Raw genomic sequence first — 21851 nt, forward strand, 5'->3', positions numbered from 1 at the left:
CATTTTTGGCTATTGTAAAGGGTGATGTATCTCTAATTGCCTTCTCAGCTTCTTTGTCCATTGTATATAGGAGGGCTACTGATTTTTTTGAGTTGATCTTGTATCCTGCTATGTTGCTGAAGGTGTTTATAAGCTTTATCAATTCCTGGGTGGAATCTTTGGGGTCACTCAAGTATACTATCATGTCGTCTGCAAATAGGGAAAGCTTGACTTCTTCCTTTCCAATTTGAATCCCCTTAATCTCCTTATGTTGTCTTATTGCTCTGGCTAGAACTTCAAGTACCATATTGAATAAGTATGGGGAGAGTGGACAGCCTTGTCTCGTTCCTGATTTTAGTGGAATTGCTTTGAGTTTCTCTCCATTTAATTTGATGTTGGCTGTTGGTTTGCTATATATTGCCTTTATTATGTTTAGGTATGTTCCCTGTATTCCTGATCGCTCCAAGACTTTTATCATGAAGGGGTGTTGGATTTTGTCAAATGCCTTTTCTGCATCTAGTGAGATGATCATGTGGTTTTTTTCTTTGAGTTTGTTTATATGGTGTATTACATTGATGGACTTTCGTATGTTGAACCACCCTTGCATCCCTGGGATGAAGCCTACTTGATCATGGTGGATAATTGTTCTGATGTGTTCTTGGAGTCTGTTTGCCAGTATTTTATTGAGTATTTTTGCATCAATGTTCATGAGGGAGATCGGTCTGTAGTTCTCTTTCTTTGTTGCATCCTTGTTTGGTTTAGGAATCAGGGTAATTGTAGCCTCATAGAAGGAGTTTGGTAATGTTCCTTCTGTTTCTATTATGTGGAACAATTTAGAGAGTATTGGTATTAACTCTTCTTTGAAGATCTGGTAGAATTCTGCGCTGAAACCATCTGGTCCTGGGCTTTTTTTGGTTGGGAGACCTTTAATGACTGTTTCTATTTCCTTAGGGGTTATTGGACTATTTAAATAGTTTATCTGGTCTTGATTAAACTTAGGTATGTGGTATCTATCCAGAAAAATGTCCATTTCTTTTAGGTTTTCCAGTTTTGTGGAGTAGAGGTTTTTGAAATATGACCTTATAATTCTCTGGATTTCCTCAATGTCTGTTGTTATGTCCCCCTTTTCATTTCTGATTTTCTTGATTTGGATTCTCTCTCTCTGTCTTTTGGTTAGTTTGGATAAGGGCTTGTCTATCTTGTTGATTTTCTCAAAGAACCAACTCTTTGTTTCATTAATTTTTTGTATTATTCTCTTAGTTTCTAATTTATTAATTTCACCTCTCACTTTGATAATTTCCTGGCGTCTATTCTTCCTGGGAGACTTTGCTTCTTCTTGTTCTAGAGCTTTCAGATGTGCTGTTAATTCACTAGTGTGCGATTTCTCCAACTTCTTTATGTGGGCATTTAGTGCTATGAATTTCCCTCTTAACACTGCTTTCATAGTGTCCCATAAGTTTGGGTATGTGGTGTCTTCATTTTCATTGATCTCTAGGAAGTCTTTAATTTCTTTCTTTATTTCTTCCTTAACCCATTGGTGATTCAGTTGAGCATTATTCAGTTTCCATGAGGTTGTAGGTTTTCTGTAGTTTTTGTTGTTGTTGAAATCTAGCTTTAAACCATGGTGATCTGATAGAACACAGGAGGTTATTCTGATTGTTTTGTATCTGTTGAGATTTGCTTTGTGGCCAAGTATGTGGTCGATTTTAGAGAAAGTTCCATGGGGTGCTGAGAAGAAAGTATATTCTTTCTTGTTAGGATGGAATGTTCTGTAGATATCTATTAGGTCCAATTGGGTCATGTCATCGGTTAAGACCTTTATTTCTCTGTTAAGTTTCGATTTGGGAGATCTGTCCAGTGGTGAAAGTGGGGTGTTGAGATCTCCCACTATTAATGTGTGGGGTTTTATATGTGGTTTAAGCTTTAGTAATGTTTCTTTTACATATGTGGGTGCCCTTGTGTTTGGGGCATATATGTTCAGAATTGAAACTTCATCTTGGTCGATCTTTCCTGTGACGAGGATGTAATGTCCTTCTTGATCTCTTTTGATTGATTTTAGTTTGAAGTCTATTTTGTTGGATATCAGGATGGCTACCCCTGCTTGTTTCTTAAGACCATTTGATTGAAAAGTCTTTTCCCAACCTTTTATTCTTAGGTAGTGTGTATCTTTGAATTTGAGATGTGTTTCTTGTATGCAGCAGAAAGATGGGTCCTGCTTTCGTATCCATTCTGTAAGTCTATGTCTTTTTATAGGTGAATTAAGTCCGTTGATATTAAGGGATATTAATGACCAGTGATTCTTCATCTCTGTTATTTTTGGTGGTAGTGTGTGTGTACTTCTCTTCTTTGGGGTTTACTGTTGTGGCTTTATCTATTGCCTGTGTTTTCAAGTGTGTATCTGACTTCCCTCGGTTGGAATTTTCCTTCTAGTGCTTTCTGTAGGGCTGGGTTTGTGGATAGGTATTGTTTAAATCTGGCTTTGTCTTCGAATGTCTTGTTCCTTCCGTCTATGATGATTGAAAGTTTTGCTGGGTATATTAGTCTGGGCTGACATCCATGGTCTCTTAGTGTCTGCATTACATCTGTCCAGGTCCTTCTGGCTTTCAAAGTCTCCATTGAGAAATCGGGTGTTATTCTGATGGGTTTACCTTTATAGGTCACTTGGCCTTTTTCCTTGGCTGCTCTTAATATTCTTTCTTTATTCTGTACATTTAGTTGTTTAATTATTATGTGTCAAGGGGACTTTTTTTGGGGGTCTAGTCTGTTTGGTGTTCTATAGGCTTCTTGTATCTTCATAGGCATTTCCTTCTTTAAGTTGGGAAAGTTTTCTTCTATAATTTTGTTGAGTATATTTTCTGTGCCTTTGAGTTGGTATTCTTCACCTTCTTCTATCCCTATAATTCGTAGGTTTGGTCTTTTTATGGTGTCCCAGATTTCTTGGACATTTTGGTTCATGACTTTGTTGGCTTTAGTGTTTCCTTCGACTGATGGAACTATTTCTTCTACTGTATCTTCAATGCCAGAAATCCTCTCTTCCATCTCTTGCATTCTGTTGGTTATACTTGCATCCGAAGTTCCTGATCTTTTACTCAGGTTTTCTATTTCCAGCATTCCCTCTGTTTGTGTCTTTTTTATTTTTTCAATTTCCCTTTTCAGTTCTTGGACTGTTTCCTTTGTTTGTTTCATTGCTTTTTCATGATTTTCTTTCAGTGCTTTATTGTTTTCTTCCAGGATTTTAATGTTTTCTTCCAGGACTTTATTGTTTTCTTGGAGGGCTTTATTGTTTTCTTCTAATTTGTTTGCCCTTTCCTCTAGTTGTTTACAGCGTTCTTCCAATTTTCTTGTCTTTTCCTCTACACAAGCCTCTACCTTTTTCATGAAGTTACTCATAAGGCTACTTTCTTCTGCTTCTTCCAATTTTTGGTGTTCAGGTCTAGATGTTGGAGGCGAGCTAGGTTCTGGTGATGCTGTATTGCTCTTCATTTTGCTGTATGTACTTCTGCTTTGACGTCTGCCCATCTCCTTGTGGTTCCTTCTTGGTCTTATCAGTGGACTTGTTTCACAAAGAGCTGACAGACTCAGGAAGACTCTCTCTCTTGTCCAAAAGGGAGTTCTCTTGTCCAACTCTTTGGTCCAGAAGGGAAGTCAGGGGCAAGCTCTGGTCCAGAATGGCAGTCGGGGACAGGCTGGGAGCTGGGGGCCGGTCTCTAAGTCTCAGGAAGTGGCTGGGGTCTTGGGCAGATGGGCGTGGGGGCAGGGCGCGGAGACTGCAGGGGCTGCCGGGGGCTTGGAAATGGGGATCCCTCCCGGTGGGGCTAGAAGGGGAGCTGCCCGGTGGCCAGAACCTGGTGCCAAGTTGGGCAGGCCTCTCAGGAGTGGCTGGTGGCCAGGGATGGGGTCCAGGCTGGACCCAGGCACTCACCTCTGGTCCAGAAGGGAAGTCGTCAGGGGCAGGCTGGGAGCTGGGGGCCGGTCTCTAAGTCTCAGGAAGTGGCTGGGGTCTTGGGCAGATGGGCGTGGGGGCAGGGCGCGGAGACTGCAGGGGCTGCCGGGGGCTTGGAAAAGGGGATCCCTCCGGTGGGGCTAGAAGGGGAGCTGCCCGGTGGCCAGAACCTGGCGCCAAGCTGGGCAGGCCTCTCAGGAGTGGCTGTTGCCCAGGAATCCAGGAGATTTATCTTAGAAAGCCACTCTTACATATCTGAAGGACAAAGGGTAATTCTGGTGAATGGGAGCAATGGGAAGGTACTAATAGGCAGATGAACTTCACACCAGAAAGTCAGCTCATTGAAAGATAGCCCGTAAAATCCAGCATAGCCCGCAGAATGGAATGTAAGGGTCACTGTGTGGCCAAATTCAGCAGTGGATATAGGGAAGACTGGGCTCAAGCGTGCCTATGATAGAAATTTAGCTTTATCTGAAGAGCAGTGAAAATTAACCAATGATTCATTCAACAAGAAAAGATGACTGGATTTTCACTTTACATGTAAAGAGCAAGAGAAAGCTGTTTGAGATGAGTACTGAAGATCAGAGTCAAGAGATAAATTGAGAGGTCAATAGTCCAAGTGAGATGATACCTTTGTCTAGGTATTAATATTTAGGACAAAGATGAATTAAAGTAATAATGAAGTTTAGGATCTATAGGACTCATTAAATAGGATATAGATAGTGAGAGAAATACATAAATGCACCAAAATTCTCAGATTTATGGCTTTGTTCTTCTCTCTTAGTTAGGGATTCTATTGCTGTGAAGAGACACCATAAGCATGACAACTCTTGTAAAGGAAAAACATTTAATTGGAGTGGCTTGCATTTTTAGATTTAGTTCATTATCATCATAGTGCAATATGGTGGTGTGTAAGCAGACACAGTGCTGGAGCAAAAGCTTGGAATCCTACATCTTGATATAGAGGCAAGAGAAAGTGGTCTGACCTCAGCATAGCTTGAGCACAGGAGACCTCAAAGCCTGCCTCCACAGTGACATTTCCTCCAATGAGGCCACACATCCCAATAATGCCACTCCATATGAGCTTATGGGGAACAATTACATTCAAACTACCACATTCTACTCCCTGGCCCCCATTGTCTTGTAGCAGTATTGTAATGTAAAAATACATTCAGTTCAACTTCAAAAGTACCCATAGTCTGTAAGAGTCTCAAACTTATTTAAAAGTCAAAGCCTAAAGTCTCTTCTGAGATTCACACAATCTCTTAAGTACAATCTACTGTAAAATCAAATTCAAAAAGCAGATAGATCACATACATCCAACATGTATTGGCACAGAACATCCATTACTCTTTCAAAACATAGGAAAAGGAGTATAGTGAGAAAATACTGGACCAAAGCATGACTGAAAACCAGCTGGGAAAAATACAAACTCTGCATCTCTATGTTTGATGTCAAAGCACTGTTCAGATCTTCAGCTCCTTTCAGTTTTGTTGACTGCAACATACTTCTTTCTCTTGGGCTGGTTCCATTTCATGTTAGTAGCTTTCCTTGACAGATATCACATGGCTCTGGCATCTCTAGCATCTTGGGTTCTCCAAGGCAATCCATGATTCAACCTCACAGCTTTACATAATGGTCTCTATGGGCTTCCACTAAGGGACACCCCTGACACATGCCTGGCCTCAGCACCTTTCCTTAGTTGCTCCTTGACTCTAAAGTCAGAAACACATGGCCAAAGCTTCCAAGTCTTGCTGTTTGCTGGGCTGAAACCTTGCCCCCTTGTTCAATTACAACTTTACCAGTTTTCTGTCCTTGAAGGTTTCCTTCACTGCCTAAGCTTGTCTATTCTGAAACTGGATCAGTAGACCAGGCTAGCCTCAAACTCAGAGATCTGCCAGCCTCTGCCTCTGGACTGCTGGGATTTAAGGCGTGAGTCACCACACCCAGCTCTGAGCTTTTCTTCAATTCCTTTTCACAAGTTGAAACTCTAGCATCTTGCCTTGAGGTCACCACTACTTTTATTCCATTTCTTAATTTGTTTATATCCTTGAACACACGACAGCTTCAACCCACTTCCTGGTGCTCCTTTTCTTTACAAATTGTACATTTTGTATTTTTCCTTGCTCAGTTTGCTCCTTTTCATTATAAATATATTTAAGAGTTACTGCTAATAACCACATGACAGAGTTTATATTAGACTGTTTTGAGATTTCCTCAGCTAAGGGAATTAATCCAAAACTCTTCATTTTAGCCTCAAGCAGACTCTTGGGAAAAGGGCAAAAGGTAGGCACATTCTTCACCAAATTAATACAAGAACAATCTCTAGACAACATATTAAAATTCTTCTCCTCTGAGACCTCTTGACAGGCCCCCATAGTTCATCAAATCACACTCAGCATCATTGTCTTCCATGCTCATACTAATGTTGCCCATTAAGCATCACTTAAAGCATTCAACTGCTTTTTAAATTCATATTCCCAAGGTCCATACTCCTTCAAACAAAAGCATAGTCAGTCTTATCACAATGATACCCTAGTCCCTAGTCCCTGGTACCAACATCTGTCATAGGGTATCTATTGCTGTGAAGAGACCCCATGACCATGCAACTCTTATAAAGGAAAACATTTAATTAGGAGGTGGTTCAGAGGTTTAGTCCATTTTCAACATGGTGGTGTGCAGGCAGACATGGTGTGGAAAAGGAGCTGAGAGTACTACATCTTGATCTGAATAAAAGACCCCAAAGCTCACTCCCACAGTGACACACTTCTTTCAACAAGGCCACATCTACTTCAAAAGCCACACATCCTAATAGTGCCATTTCCTATGAGCTTATGGGGGGCATTTACATTCAAACTACCACAATTATGGATTCCTTTTTTAATATGGGAGCCTCAAGGTGGATCGCAAAGTAGAGGAATAATCTGAAGATGAAAGTTTTATTTGTTATTTTCTGTAGATGGAAGGCAACTTGCCTTGGACAGCCAAGGGTGACTCCTAAATCCTGATAAAAGATCTTGCTCTTCATATTCACTATGGCCACAGGAAGGTACCAAGTCTGTAGTATTCTTCAGGGTCTACACCACATTTCAAGCACCTCCTTTCCTATGCATCCCTATATATGAGGCTCTGTGTCCCAATGGTGTTTAGGTGCTGCAGTAACTCATTAGAGACAGTAAATATCTAAGACATCTATAGAGGGGAGTAATAAGAGTCAGTGATCTTACATCTGGCTACAGTTTGGAGAGGAGAGTTTGAACAATTGTTAAAAGTAACTAGAAACTACATGATAAAAGACATAATATTTTTTAGAACTTTTTTTTAATAAATAGATGTTAAAGACATACCATTTTCAATTGTTGCTCCTGGAACTATGTGGATACATTGTAACTCCCTGTAAATAAGCCCTTTGAGGAATGAGTGTTTTGCTGGCATGGATACTACTTCTATGACACAAATTTTTATAGTTAATAATATATATTAAGGATAGTAATATCTAAAAATTATACTTCTACACATCATGTTTAATTGTTAAAAATGAAACAATATGCACAGACAATACATCCACTTACATGAAATAATACTAAAGATTAAAAAGTTTTAAGAATGAATAAAAGGCAAGATTTTCTCAGAAACAGCACATAGAAGATATTAGGAGATGGGAGGCTGAGATACCGGGATGTTATCATTGACTTATGATTTTGGAGGGAAATTTAAAAATTAGACCATAGTTAAAGCAGAATTCAACTGAACTGATAAAATTCTGGGATGACTTATGGTATAAGAACTGGAGGTCACTAAAATAGTAGCTCTAATATATGCCTTTTCAGGATCATCCAAGAAAAGCAAAGTAGAATAGTCAGGTTCACAAAAACAGTTTCTGTCTTCAACTTCACACTTAGAAGTCTCCTCTTTTACATGCTGGACAATTGCTGTTCTATGCTTTTAACAGAATCTTGGATGGCAATGAGGAAATCTGGAATACCATCCCCACATTAGTACATTCTATTAATTGGGTGAAAATTTCCAAAATTGTCAAGTGTGGTTATCAAAGACAGATGGGAATTTTCTTCTTACAAAGGACTCTTACCAGGGCCTCCTTCATGTCTCTGTTCCTCAGACTATAGATGAAGGGGTTCAGCATGGGTGTCACCACTGTGTACATCATAGCCATGACAGTTTCCTTCACAGTAGAGTTATTAGATGATGGACATAGGTAAAGGCCAATTATTGTCCCATAGAAGAGAGACACCACAGACAGATGTGACCCACAGGTGGAGAAGACCTTGTAGATGCCTCGAACAGAAGGAGCCTTAAGAATAGAGGAGACAATTCGTGCATAGGACATGACAATGAGAAGGAATGGAATGACAATAGCAAGCCCCCCCATGATAAATATCACCAGCTCATTAACATGTGTGTCAGAGCAGGACAACTTCAGCAGAGAAGATATGTCACAGAAAAAGTGTGGGATCACATTGTTCTTACAGAAAGATAATCTGGCCACAAGGAGGGTGTGCAGCATGGCGTGGAATATGGTCAGCACCCAGGACAGCAACACCAGACTCACACAGAGCTTAGGACTCATGATGTTTGTGTAATGAAGGGGGAAGCAGATGGCCACATAGCGGTCATAGGCCATGACCACAAGGAGGAGGCTCTCAAGGTCTGCAAAATACAGGTAAAAGTACAGTTGTGCCAGGCAGCCTGCATAAGGGATGGAGGGGACTTGGCTCTGCATGTTCTGCAGCATTTTGGGCATTGTGACAGAGGAGAAGCAGAGGTCAGAGAAGGACAAGTTGCTGAGAAACAAGTACATGGGTGTGTGGAGATGGGAGTCCAGTAGAATGAGGATGATGATGATGAGGTTTCCCAGGACAGTAGTGAGGTACATGGCCATGAACAGGGCATAGAACAGCTGTTGTTGCTCTTTGGGGATGGGCAGGCCCAGGAGGAGGAACTGGGAGATGACACTTTGGTTCTTTTCTGTCATATTCTTTCTCCTGGACTTTAAGGAAAAATGATATAGATCCTTAGAAATTCAAATAAAAATAAACAGATTTTTAGGCTCTTTATCTATTATTTATTTTAAAACAATTGATCTCACAACCAAAATTATAAACTTACAATATCTGTAATCACTGATTATCTTTTTTAAAAGCCTTCTTGCGTGTTTCAGTATTTTATCATTTTCTGAACACATTCACCTGTGAGCTTCTGCGACACAAATCATGTTAGTTGTTTTCCTTACGTGTCTGAATGGCCATCCTAGGCAGCTGTAATTGGCTTCTTTCTCTTAGTGTCTCTTACACATTGGTGGTCCTCAGGATTCTGAAAATTTATTTTTTAATAGGATTCTGAAAATAAAATTTTTAAATAACTCCATATATATGTATACATATACATATATGTGTGTATTTGTCTATGCCAGGGGCTGAAATTGACATCTGAAATTCAGCAGTGAAGTCTCTGTCTCCTTCAGAACTGTATCCTGTTGCTAAGTAGTTGTAACTTCTTGGATATGTCACAGGCGTGTCAAGTGCAGCAGATCCAAGTGAAACACAGGATCCCACTTTGCTCTTTCCCAGCTGCCCCTGTTCCGCTCTCGGTTCTGTAAAGAGGACACTGGGGACTCAGTTCTGTAAAGGTGACACTGGAGAACGGATAAATCCAATGTCTGCAAGGCCTGGATCCAATAAGAAATGTGTCCATTTTATTTCTCTTCCTAGCACTGTCAATCTAGCAAATCCTGGAGCTCCTCTTCGTCTTTCTACTTCCTCCATTCATCTCCTCAACACCACACTCCTAGAGCAGGCTGGCAACTAGATACTGCCAGGATTGTATTAACAAGATTGCCAACATTTAATTCATTACACTTTGAATAATTTAATGTGATGAACCTCAGGAAACCAGTTAAAGGACTGACCATCCTTACCTTCCCCCTTATTCAAGCCAACTTTCAACACTATCCAAGGGTCTTATCATATTCACAAATGATGCTTTGTTACCAGAGCCATGATACACCTGTGCGCTGCTCTTCTCCAATGCTAGTCTTAAAAGTCACATTTTCTTGCTTCTGGCATTTTACACTTGTTGTTTCTCTTGCCTGTAATTTCTTCCCCTCTTTAGCCCCTTCACCAATGTTATCCTCATTTATCTTTGGTAGATATTATATGCCACTTGCTAGTCAAAAATTTCCACACCAGATTGAGATCTGTTACCATGATCTCACAGCAGCCTATGTTCTTCTCACATGCCTCGATGCCCCTGATCACTGATTCATGTAGGTTTTCCACCAGACTGTGCACTAAATTCAGGAGAGGCCATGTCCTCCTTTATCTTGCAGCATGGCCAGCCCATGGCATGATGCTTGTGTGTGACCAGTGTTCATAAATGATTTTTTTGTTTGGTTGTGTTTCAATCTGAAACAGACTCCTTAAATATTAAATGCTACCGGCCCCCCACTAAATTAGAGCCAATACCCATACTAAATCTTGAGTTGGCACATGCCTTTAGCCCCAGTATTCTGGACACAGAAGGAGGCAGACCTTTGTGAGTTTGAGGCCAGTCTGGTCTACATAGAGTCCCAGGCCAGTCAGGGTAACACAGTGATACCTGTCTCAAATCATACTATCCATATTAATAATCACTAGACTTGATCATTTAGCACTATTTTTCACACTTGCCAATGTGACTAATGCTATTTTGTATTTAAAAAATATAGGAATATAGGGATAGATCTGATGTGCTGCTCTGCTCAGTAATGGTGATGATTCAAAATAAAATTCTTATGTTTCATTCTATAAGAATTGATGTCCTGACTAATTTACGTGTGAGTTGGACTAGACTCTGGCACTGATTTTTGTGAAATACAAATCCTAATGTTGCTAAGAATGTAGTTTTCAATGTCATTAGTATTTAGGAAAGCAGAGTCAAAGTAAAGAAAAATACCCTCTGGAATAGGATGAGCCACCCACAGTCAAAGATAAGAGAATAAATGTAGTCTACTGAGTAAGAACTCTGACTCCAGACTGCTTTGTGCTCAGGTGTGCAACCTCAACTCAGCCTAGGGGTTTATCTACTGACTGACCTCAAAGACAGACATTTATCAGTTCTCAGCATCATGTGATACTTAGCTTAAAACTACTCATCTGGACCAACACACACACACACACACACACACACACACACACACACACACACACACACACACTCATGTAAGCACATGTTTTATTATCAACAACACCAACAAACTCCATATGTTTTCGAAGTTGACCAAGAAAACAGAGAAAGAGCATTAGGGAACGTTGGAAGCCTTTTCTCTAAGAAATATACTAAGTCATGATTAACTTATGTATGGATAGACTAGGCTCTGGTACTGATTTCTAATGGTGTTATAAATGTGATTTTCAATATCATTAGCTTTTAGAACAGCAGACTCAAAGTAAAGTAAAAATAGTTTGCCAAAATTCTACTTCCCTTGTAAGTGAGAGGGACCAATGCAGTTTAGGGATATATGTAGAGGTCACAAACCAGAGACTTCACCTGTGGGTGCTGTCCCAAGTGATCCAGGGAGCTTCCTATCTTCTTTAGCCATTAAATTGGTAATTCTCAACCAGGTCAGCACATAGGAATCCCCTAGGAGACAGTGTGGTTCACATTAAATACAAATCACCTAGAATTCTGTGAAAACATGGATTGTGGTTCTGTAGCTCAGATTTTACTTTATAAATGAAACATCAGGTGATGACATCTGGATGTTGGAACAGGCAGCACTTACATTATCCCTAAAAATACACATTAGTGAGTCCCATGAGATAAACTGAAACAATCTTTGATGGGAGGTCTGCTTAAGGTTTATTAATGCTCCACAGCAAAGTTAAAAAATGTCTTTATAATCACAATGCTGCTATGTTGATAGAGCTTTATCTTAGGAGAATAATTACACAGTTCTTAATAAGAGGAACCACATAGTGAACAAAATATTACAAATGGCAATCATTAATTCAAATACATCTGAGGTGTGGCAAAGTCTCTGAAGGATGAGGGATTACAAAGAAGGAACATTATTATCTCTGAAAAATCTTACAGAACATCATATCCTGCAGGATATTGAAACTCCGTGTTAGAAGGACAGTAAAACATCAGGTCATTCACCCACCTGCCAACTCACCCAGAATATCTGAAGGTGAGGCATAGTCCCTGATAAAATACCATACTTCCCTTTATTCACTGTGCTCACAGGAAATAACAGTCTCTGGTCAACACCTAGATCTGCATCACCCTTTTACCTATGTCTCCTTCTAGTTACCTCTGGGCTTAAGAGGTTCTGTGTCCCAGAGGAGTCCAGGTCATGAACAACTAATTAGAGTAATTATCCAGGACCTTTCTAGGACCAATTCTTTCAGAGTCCTGTAGTTGTGACTGATTAAGGTTATTGATCACTACACCCAGGGGAAGGTAAAGAAGAGAGATTCATAGGTAGATGCTTATTCACAACTTGTTCAGGGAAGAGCAGCTTAACAATGTTTCCAGAGTCTGTAGTTTGAAGAATAATTAGGGACTATGGATATGAAAATGTATTGAAGAAACCATTTTTTGCTATTACAGAAACATCACCATGAAAAACATGTACTTTGGAAAGGTTCCCAAATGGCATTCTCTGAGTAAAACATAAAACTGTATAAACAGCCCTCAAGATATATAAACATCCGAATGTTTGAGGCCAGCCTTGTCTCCAAAGTGAGTTCCAGAAAAGGCACAAAGCTACACAGAGAAACCCTGTCTTGAAAAACCAAAACCAATATATACATAATGCTAATAAGGACCAGAATTTATGACTCAACTTTATGTACCTGGCAATATATGTTAAGGATAGGAATAAAAACAATGTTTGATGAATTCCTTAAGATCATGTTAATCTGTCTTCAGGCCAAGATATAAGAAGAATCCCAGATTCCCACTTCTAATCAGTTGTTTTTGGCTCTTCATCTCTTGTGGTGGTATTGTGTTCCCCAAAATATTGTGCACCCTAATAAACTTATCTGGAGTCAAAGAACAGAACAGCCACTAGATAGAGAGGCTAGAAAATGGCGGTACTCACACCTTTAATCCTAACATTCGAGAGGCAGAAATCTGTCTGGATCTCTGTGAGTTCAAGGCCACATTGGAAACAGCCAGGCATGGTGACACACGCCTTTAATCCCAGGGAGTGATGGCAGAAAGCAGAAAGGTATATAAGGTGTGAAGACCAGAAACTAGAAGCATTTGGCTGGTTAAGCTTTCAGGCTTTTAGCAGCAGTTCAGCTGAGAGCCATTCAGATGAATACAGAGAGGCTTCCAGTCTGAGGGAATAGGATCAGCTGAGGAATTGGTGAGGTGAGGTGGCTGTGGCTTGTTCTGCTTCTCTGATCTTCCAGCATTTACCCCCAAAACTGGCTTCAGGTTTGTTTTTATTGATAAGAACTTTTAAGATTCATGCTACAATCTCTCTAGGAAAACCTTAATTGTATCCACCACCATTACTCCAACCACTTTCTGTGTCTGCATCAGTGCATCCTAGTGCATGTTCCACATCCCTGCCATTGTGACTGAAACCACCGCTGACAGTTATAAGCCTTGCCTTTGCTATCTGTCCCCTGTGTTTAACAATCATCAGCTGAATGAGTTTCTGTCCATACTAATAAAAAGCACATTATCATCCTAGCGAACCTGGGTCTTCATTGGCTTTACCTGTATTGGGTTGCTATAGATGACATTAACATTTCATTTGGGACATTAAGCTATTAAAGATGTTAAAACACTTCCCCAGGATTTTAGACAGAATGATGCTTCTTTTGAGCAGGAATCATGTTGTCCATTGGGTATCAGCATCAACCACACCAGGTAGAGTAGTACCACTATTCTCTGATAATGGTTTACATAATAACCCAAAGTGGCTGGGTGGTAGGTTCAACTTTGAGTTCAGTGATACTGGTGTTCTATCTACTGACATAAAAAACCCATATATTGAAATATACTATTAACCTTTATAAAGTGTATAATTATTGGTATATTCAAAGCTGTGCAAATATCCCACCATCATTTTTAAAACCTACTCATTACATCTGATGGATCTCCTGAGTTTATTCTAACTTTGCATTAATTATTTGTCTTGTTGCTGTGACAAAATACCCAACAAATGCAACTTAAGGAGAATGGGACAATTTTGGCTACAGTTCCAGGAAATAAAACTCATTATAGCAGCAGGAGCAGGAGGCAGATGGTCACATTGAGTTCAGAGTCAGGAAGAAGAGTGATGAATGCCTGGGCTCATTATGTCTTCTCTTTTTCATTTAGTCTGAAACCCCACACCACAGAGTGACATTGCCCACATTTAGGGTAGGTTTTCTTACCTCATCTAACTTAGCTAAATAATCCCTCACAGATGGGCTCAGAGATTTGTTTCCATTGTGATTCTAAATCTCATAAATTGACAGTTAACATTAACCAACACTTAGCTCCCCTACACTTTCCCTACTTTGTCTATCCTGACTCAGCCACAGGCAATTACAGTCTATTTTGTATCTTTTTGGATTTTCTTGACCTTAACATTTTTGCATACACACAATCATACAGAATAATGTATCTGCTTCCTTCCAGCTAATGTGGTTGTTTGAATGAAAATGGCCCCTATAGACTCAGAGGAATTAGCATTATTGGAGATGTGGCCTTGTTGGAATAGGTTTGGCCTTATTGGAGGAACTGTATAATTGAGGGTGGGCTTTGAGGTTTTAGAAGTGCAAGCCAGACCCAGTGGTTCTGTCTCTTTCTGCTGGCTGCTGATCCAAATGTAGAACTCCTAGTTACTTCTCCAGTACCATGTCTGTCTGTATGCTGCCATACTTTTTACCATGACGATAATGGACTAAATCTCTGAACCTGTAAGCCATCCCCAGTTAAAAGCTTTCTTTTATAAAAGTTGCTGTGTTTATGGTGTCTCTTCACAGAAATAGAAAACCTAAATATGGCAGTTAGTCATATTCAAGGCACATGCATGTGTCAATAGTTCATTTGGTTTTAATACTGAGTGGTATTTCATGGATGCCCCATGTTTTATTTGGGCAATGATCAATTGATATCTCTTTGTATATCGGGACTGTGATGAATAGTTCTCTTTTGGATATTAATGTAAATTTTTGGCTTGAATATAGCAGTTCTTTCATGTATATACCTAAGAATAGGAATTTTGGATGATAGAACAATAATTCCATGTTTAACTTTTTGAGAAATCACCAAATAATTTTTACATGGCGGCAGTACCATTTCACATTTCAATCAGTAATATTTGTGTGTTCCAGATTCTTCATATTTTCATCAATGTTTACTTTCCATTAAAAAGAAAATCAAAAGCCAGGTATGTGAGCACATGCCTTTAATCTCAGCACTTGGGAGGCAGAGGCAATGATAGGCAGATCTCTGTGAGTTCTAGGCCAGCCTGGTCTACATAGTGAGTTCTAGGATAGAGCTATATAGTGAGACCCTGTCTCAAAAGGAAAAAGAATAGCAAGTAAGCAAGAAAGAAAGCCAATACACACACCTTGGCTGACATGAACTTGGATCAGCCTTATTACAACTAAGTTTATGTACAACAAATACATAGTCCACATTATACAAAATGAAGGAAAACTCAAAGCATTTTCACTATAATCAGGAAAAAAACAAAACCTATCCTCTTTCCATTCTTGTTCAGTATAGTTCTTGAAGTCTTAGCTAAAGAAATAAGCAAAAAGAAAGAGATAAATGTGCTGCAAGCCAGTAAGCTAGTTGTTGTGGCCAATGATTGTAATCCCAGCACTCAGGAGGCAGGGAAGAAAGTGTTACCATGAGCTCTAGGTCAGTCTGGTGAACTCAGTGAGTTCCAGGCCATTCAAGACTGTGTTGAAGACCTAAGTCCTTGTCATTGTCTTTCTCTTTTACACGCTTGCGCACGCACGCGCGCGCGTGCGCGCACACACACACACACACACACACACACACACACACACACACACACACACACTTTAAAAGATGTCTTAGTTTTAAATTTAGCCATTTAAAAAAATAGCTAGTGTAGTTATTCCCTGCACAGGGGAGTTTTTATCTTTAAGAAAAAGGCTGAAATTTCTTTGGCCACATTCCCAGTACTGTGATTGTGAGCTATATGATAGTTCTATTTCACATTTACCAGGGATCTCCACAGTGTAATGTAAATGCTAATTTTTATTCCTACCAACAATTTCCAAGGTTTCCTTTTTCTTTAAAATCTTACAAGCATTTGTTATCTTAAGTCTTTTTTTTTTTGGTTTGTGAATCTTCTTTTCCATTTTTCTTTATTAAGAAATATTTTACTCACTCTACATACCACCCACAGATCCCACCTCCTCCCTCCTCCCATCTCCCAGCCCTCCCTCCCAAGACACCTCACATCCCCCAAATAAAGGTCTCCATGGGGAGTCAGCAGAGCCCAGCACACCGAGCCTAGGCAGGTCCAACCTCCTTCCCACTGTACCAAGGCTGTCCAAGGTGCCACAGCACAGGCACCGGATTCCCAAAAGCCTGCTCATGCACCAGGGATGTATCCCCATCGCCCTGCCTGGGTGCTCCCCAAACAGTTCGAGCCAAACAACCGTCTTCTATATCCAGAGGGCCTAGTCCAGTCCCATGAGGACTCCACAGCCACTAGTCTACAGTTCATTGGCTTCCTCTAGTGTGGCCGATCATCTCTGCACTTCTTTCTGTCATGATATCGACATTCCCCAGCTGCAGAATCCCTCTTCTCTCATCAATTGGATTCCTGGAGTTCAGCCTGGTGCCTGGCCATGGATCTTTGCATCTGCCTCCATCAGTAACTGGACAAGGCTCTATGATGATAGTTAGGGTATTCACTAGACTGATCACCAGAGTAGACCAGTCCAGGCACCCTCTGGACCACTGTCAGTAGTCCAAGGTGGTGTCATCCTTGTGGGTTCCTGAGAGCCTCCCAAGTACCCTGCCTCTTCCTTTTCCCATGATGTCCTCATCTATTATGGTATCTCCTTCCCTGCCCTTGCACTCTGTCCTTGTTCCAGCTCTACCCTCCCATTTCTCAATGTTCTCATTCCCCACTCCTCACTCTCTACCAACTACCCCCTCAGTCCACTCATGTAGATCTCATCCACTTCTCCTTCGCTGGGTCACCCATGTGTCCCTGCTAGGGTCTTTCCCTGTTAGCTAGCCTCTCTGGAGCTGTGGGTTGCAGTATGGCCATCCCTTCACTCACATCTGGTATCCACTTATGAGTGAGTACATACTATGTTTGTCCTTCTGAGTCTGGGTTACCTCACTCAGGATGATATTTTCTAGTTCCATCCATTTGCCTGTAAATTTCATCATATCATTGTTTTTTTACTGCAGAGTAGTACTCCATTGTACATATGGGCCACATTTTCTTTATCCATTCTTCAGTTGAGGGGGCATCTAGGTTGTTTCCAGGTTCTGGCTATTACAAATAAGGCTGATATGAACATAGTTGAGCATGTGTCCTTGTGGTAAGATTGAGCATTTCTGGGGTATATGCCCAAGAGTGGTATTGCTGGGTCTTGAGAAAGACTTATTCCCAATTTTCTGAGAAACCGCCATCCTGATTTCCACAGAGGCTGTACAAGTTTGCATTCCCACCAACAGTGGAGGAGTGTTCCCCTTGCTCCACATCCTCTCCAACACTAGTGTTTTTGATCTTAGCCATTCTGACAGGTGTAAGGTGGTATCTCAGAGTTGTTTTGATTTACATTTCTCTGATGACTAAGGATGTTGAGCAATTCCTTAAATGCCTTTCAGCCATTTGAGATTCTTCTGTTGAGAATTCTCTGTTAAGTTCTGTAGCCCATTTTTAAAATTGGATTGTTCAGTATTTTGAAGTCTACCTTTTTGAGTTCTTTATATATTTTGGAGATCAGCCCTCTGTCAGATGTGGGGTTGGTGAATATCTTTTCACATTCTGTAGGCTGTTGTTTTGTCTTATTGACTGTGTCCTTTGCCCTACAAAAGCTTCTCAGTTTCAGGAGGTCCCATTTATTAACTGTTGCTCTCAGTGTCTGTGCTACTGGTGTTATATTTAGGAAGTGGTCTCTTGTGCCAATGAGTTCAAGACTACTTTCTACTTTCTCTTCTATCAAGTTCAGTGTAACTAGATTTATATTGAGGTCTTTGATCCACTTAGACTTGAGTTTCATGCATGGTGACAGATATGGATCTATTTGCAATCTTCTGCATGTTGACATCCAGTTATGGAAGCACCATTTGTTGAAGATGCTTTCTTTTTTCCATGGTACAGTTTTGGCTTCTTTGTCAAAAATCATATGTTCATAGGTGTGTGGATTAATGTCAGGGTCTTCAATTCGCTTCCATTGGTCCATGTGTCGGTTTTTATGCCACTACCAAGCTGTTTTTATTACTATAGCTCTATAGTAGAGTTTGAGGTCAGGGATCATGATGCCTCCAGAGGTTGCTTTATTATACAGGATTCTTTTCTTTCTTTTTTTTTGGCTTTTTAAAACAGGGTTTCTCTGTGTAGCTTTGCGCCTTTCCTGGAACTCGCTTTGTAGACCAGCCTGGCCTTGAACTCACAGAGATCCACCTTCCTCCGCCTCCTAAGTGCTGGGAGTAAAGGCATGCACCACCACTGCCCAGCTATACAGGATTCTTTTAACTATCCTAGGTTTTTTGTTTTTCCATATAAAATTAAGTATTGTTTTTTCCAAGTCTGTGAAGAATTGTGTTGGGATTTTGATGGAGATTGCATTGGATCTGTAGATTGCTTTTGGTAAGATTGTTATTTTTACTATGTTAATTCTATCTGTCCATGAGCATGAGAGATCTTTCCATTTTCTGATATCTTCTTTGATTTCTTTCTTCAGAGACTCAATGTTTTTATCATACAGGTCCTTCACTTGCTTATTTAGAGTTACCCCATGGTATTTTATATTATTTGTCGCTATTGTAAAGGGGGATGTTTCTCTGATTTCATTCTCAGTCCATTTATCATTTGTTTATAGGAGGGCTATTAATTTTTTTGAGTTAATCTTGTATCCTGCCACATTACTGAAGGAGTTTATGATCTGTAGAAGTTCCCTGGTAGAATTTTTTGGGTTACTAATGTATATTATCATTTCGTCTGCAAATAGTGAAAGTTTGCCTTCTTCCTTTCCAATTTGTATCCCCTTGATCATCTTATGTTGTCTTATTGCTATACCTAGAACTTCAAGTACCATGTTGAATAAGTATGAGGAGAGTGGACAGCCTTGTCTTGTTCCTGATTTAGTGGAATCGCTTTGAGTTTCTCTCCATTTAACTTAATTTTTGTATGTTGAACCATCCTTGCATCCCTGGGATGAAGCCTACTTGGTCATGGTGGATAATTTTTTTTGATGTGTTCCTGGATTCAGTTAGCCAGTATTTTATTGAGTATTTTTGCATCAATGTTCACGAAGGAGATTGATCTGTAATTCTCTTTCTTTATTGCTTCCTTATTTATTTATTTATTTATTTATTTTTTACAAATGGTCATTGTTATTGGGGTGAGATGACAGTTATTATGGGTTTCATTTAAACTTCATATGTTGAGAATTATTGTCACATACTCACTGGCCTTCTATAGATAACTCCTTCCTTAAGTCGGTTCCCACTTTTTAAATTGCATTATTATATTCTGTTGACTTGGAGTGAACACCATACATAGGATACATATGAACATGCTGTCATATGTATACTTGTTAGCTCCTATTCTGCATGGACTTCCATGGTGGAGTTGCTCCTTTTAATTACAGAACCTTTTAAACCTCATATAATTGCATATGTCTACTTTTGCTTTTGCTTCTGTACTTTCAGTGTCTGGAGAAAAAGAATATCCTTCATTCCAGCACTCTAAAACTTCCTTTATGTTTTCTTACAATAATCTCATAGCTCCAGGTCTTATATTTAGGTCTACAATTCATTTAGAGTTGACTTTTATAACTGGAGAGATAGAGGCTGAATTATTTATTTTATATTGCTCTCATAGGATGCCTGCTATAAAATTTAAAAGGAAGAAAAATTAATTTTGGCTCACAGTTTCAGAGACTTTAATCCATCATGGTGGATAACATGTGACTAAGAAAATTAGTTCACAAGATGGAGGCAAGCAAGCAGAATAAAGGAAATACAGGAAGAAATTATAGCAGGTACAGCTTCTAATGGCACATTCCTGGTTGACAATTTTCTCCAATTAGGCACCATTTCCTACTTTTTTTTTTACCATGTCCTAGTGACATTATATCCTGAGTCTATCCAGGTAACAATTCATTCACCGTGTCATGGACTTTACTTATGATCTAACTATCTCTAGAAATGCACTCACAAACACTATCTATGCAGGAGTAGAAATAATCTGCACCTCCCATCTGTTGAGTCCATCAGGATATATAACACATATGCACAGAGGGATATAACTCAGACATAAAGCACAATGAGATACTGTCATTTCTAGCAACATGGATGGGCACAGAGCTGGCTATGTTAATTGAGAAAAGACAGGCACAGTAAGATGGGTATTATATGACTTTATTCTTAGTTGAATTTAAAAAAGTTTATCTTGTTATCCTGGAAGTTGGAGGTTGAATAATTCCTAATATGTGGATGGGGGGAGGCTGATCAATATATTCTAAGAAGACATAAACAAAAATTTCAGGTATGCTATTGCATATTAGGATGACCACAGGCTATATTTATGTTTTATTTGTCTCAAAAGAGAAGAAAGATTTTGTCAGTCTTCATCATAAAATGATAAATATTTTATTTCATAATCTTATTCAACTTGATATTAAGCTCCACACAATGTATATATAACTTAATGCACTGGTCAATTAAAAAAAATAAAAACTATAGGTATTCTTAGAAGGAGACCTTCTTTATAAGGTCCACTGTATATAACAATTTATTGTAATCTGTGTCCCTTCTAGAGCTACCAAACTAATTTTCATTGCTATCAACTATAGCGTCTGTTTTTAATGTGGCAGTGATTAATTTAAATATTAACATTCTATTTTTTCTCTGATAATTATGTTCTACCAAGTCACTGAGATTTTGGAATTATATGTATGCCAACAACAAATACACAGATATAATTTCAGATAAATTATAGTAAGATAATTTCAGACAAGTAATCTAAGTAAAAAACAACAGGAAAATTATGTGTATCATGATCTAGTTTTGTAGATAAGAAGCCATTTAAGCAACACAGTGAGAGGTGATATTATAAATGGGGAAATGACTAGGAAGAATATCGTGTAGAGTACAGAGTTTAGCATTGTGTAAGTGTTGAATATTGAGCTGTCTGTGGACTCTTAGGCAGGAGCTTCCACTGAGGAAGTACACAGAGAACAGTACGAACCTGGAGGAAGATGAGCTTCCAGTAAAGATGCATATTTCAGCAAAATATCTGAGATGGTGAAAGAAGTGTTGGTACTGTACACTCTGAGGGACAACAGCTCCCTTTTCTGTTTTGTGAAAATAAGAATGTCTAGGAAAACAATGTAGACTCCTGCCTTAGTTAGGGTTTCTATTGTTGCAAAGAGACATCATGTCCATAGTAAATCTTATAAAAAAAAAATGGGCCAAATTTGAAACCCTGGCTCATATCATGAGACACTAAGAGACAGAAAAATGGTTACTCCTATCTTTTTGAAGTGGAGAAACTGCAGAATCACTAAGTTTTTGTATTACTAAGACTCAGCCATTGACACTAAGTGATGAGAGAAGGTGTTGAAATTCAGTTCTTATCTAGTAAAATAGTGATATAAAATTATAAAATAAAAAAAAACAAAAATGAAAAAAAGACAAAAAGATGGATATGAACAGGAACAAAACCAAAAAAATCAATTATATGCATATATTA

The 21851-nt window shown here is 39.3% G+C and overlaps 1 protein-coding gene across 1 annotated transcript; it reads right to left on the reverse strand.

The window, feature by feature from the left end:
- Positions 1-7970: 7970 nt before the first annotated feature.
- Positions 7971-8915, reverse strand: LOC102909386 (olfactory receptor 1468-like). The gene has a single exon (XM_006998215.3). It carries the CDS (start codon positions 8913-8915, stop codon positions 7971-7973), a length of 945 nt encoding a protein of 314 aa, XP_006998277.3.
- Between the last annotated feature and the right edge of the window lie 12936 nt (positions 8916-21851).

The sequence above is a fragment of the Peromyscus maniculatus genome, chromosome 8 (genome assembly GCF_049852395.1).
Source record: "Peromyscus maniculatus bairdii isolate BWxNUB_F1_BW_parent chromosome 8, HU_Pman_BW_mat_3.1, whole genome shotgun sequence".
Taxonomy (NCBI): domain Eukaryota; kingdom Metazoa; phylum Chordata; class Mammalia; order Rodentia; family Cricetidae; genus Peromyscus; species Peromyscus maniculatus.

Excerpts from the sequence above, each read along its gene's own strand:
- LOC102909386 (XM_006998215.3), bottom strand. The coding sequence starts at position 8,915 with ATGACAGAAAAGAACCAAAGTGTCATCTCCCAGTTCCTCCTCCTGGGC.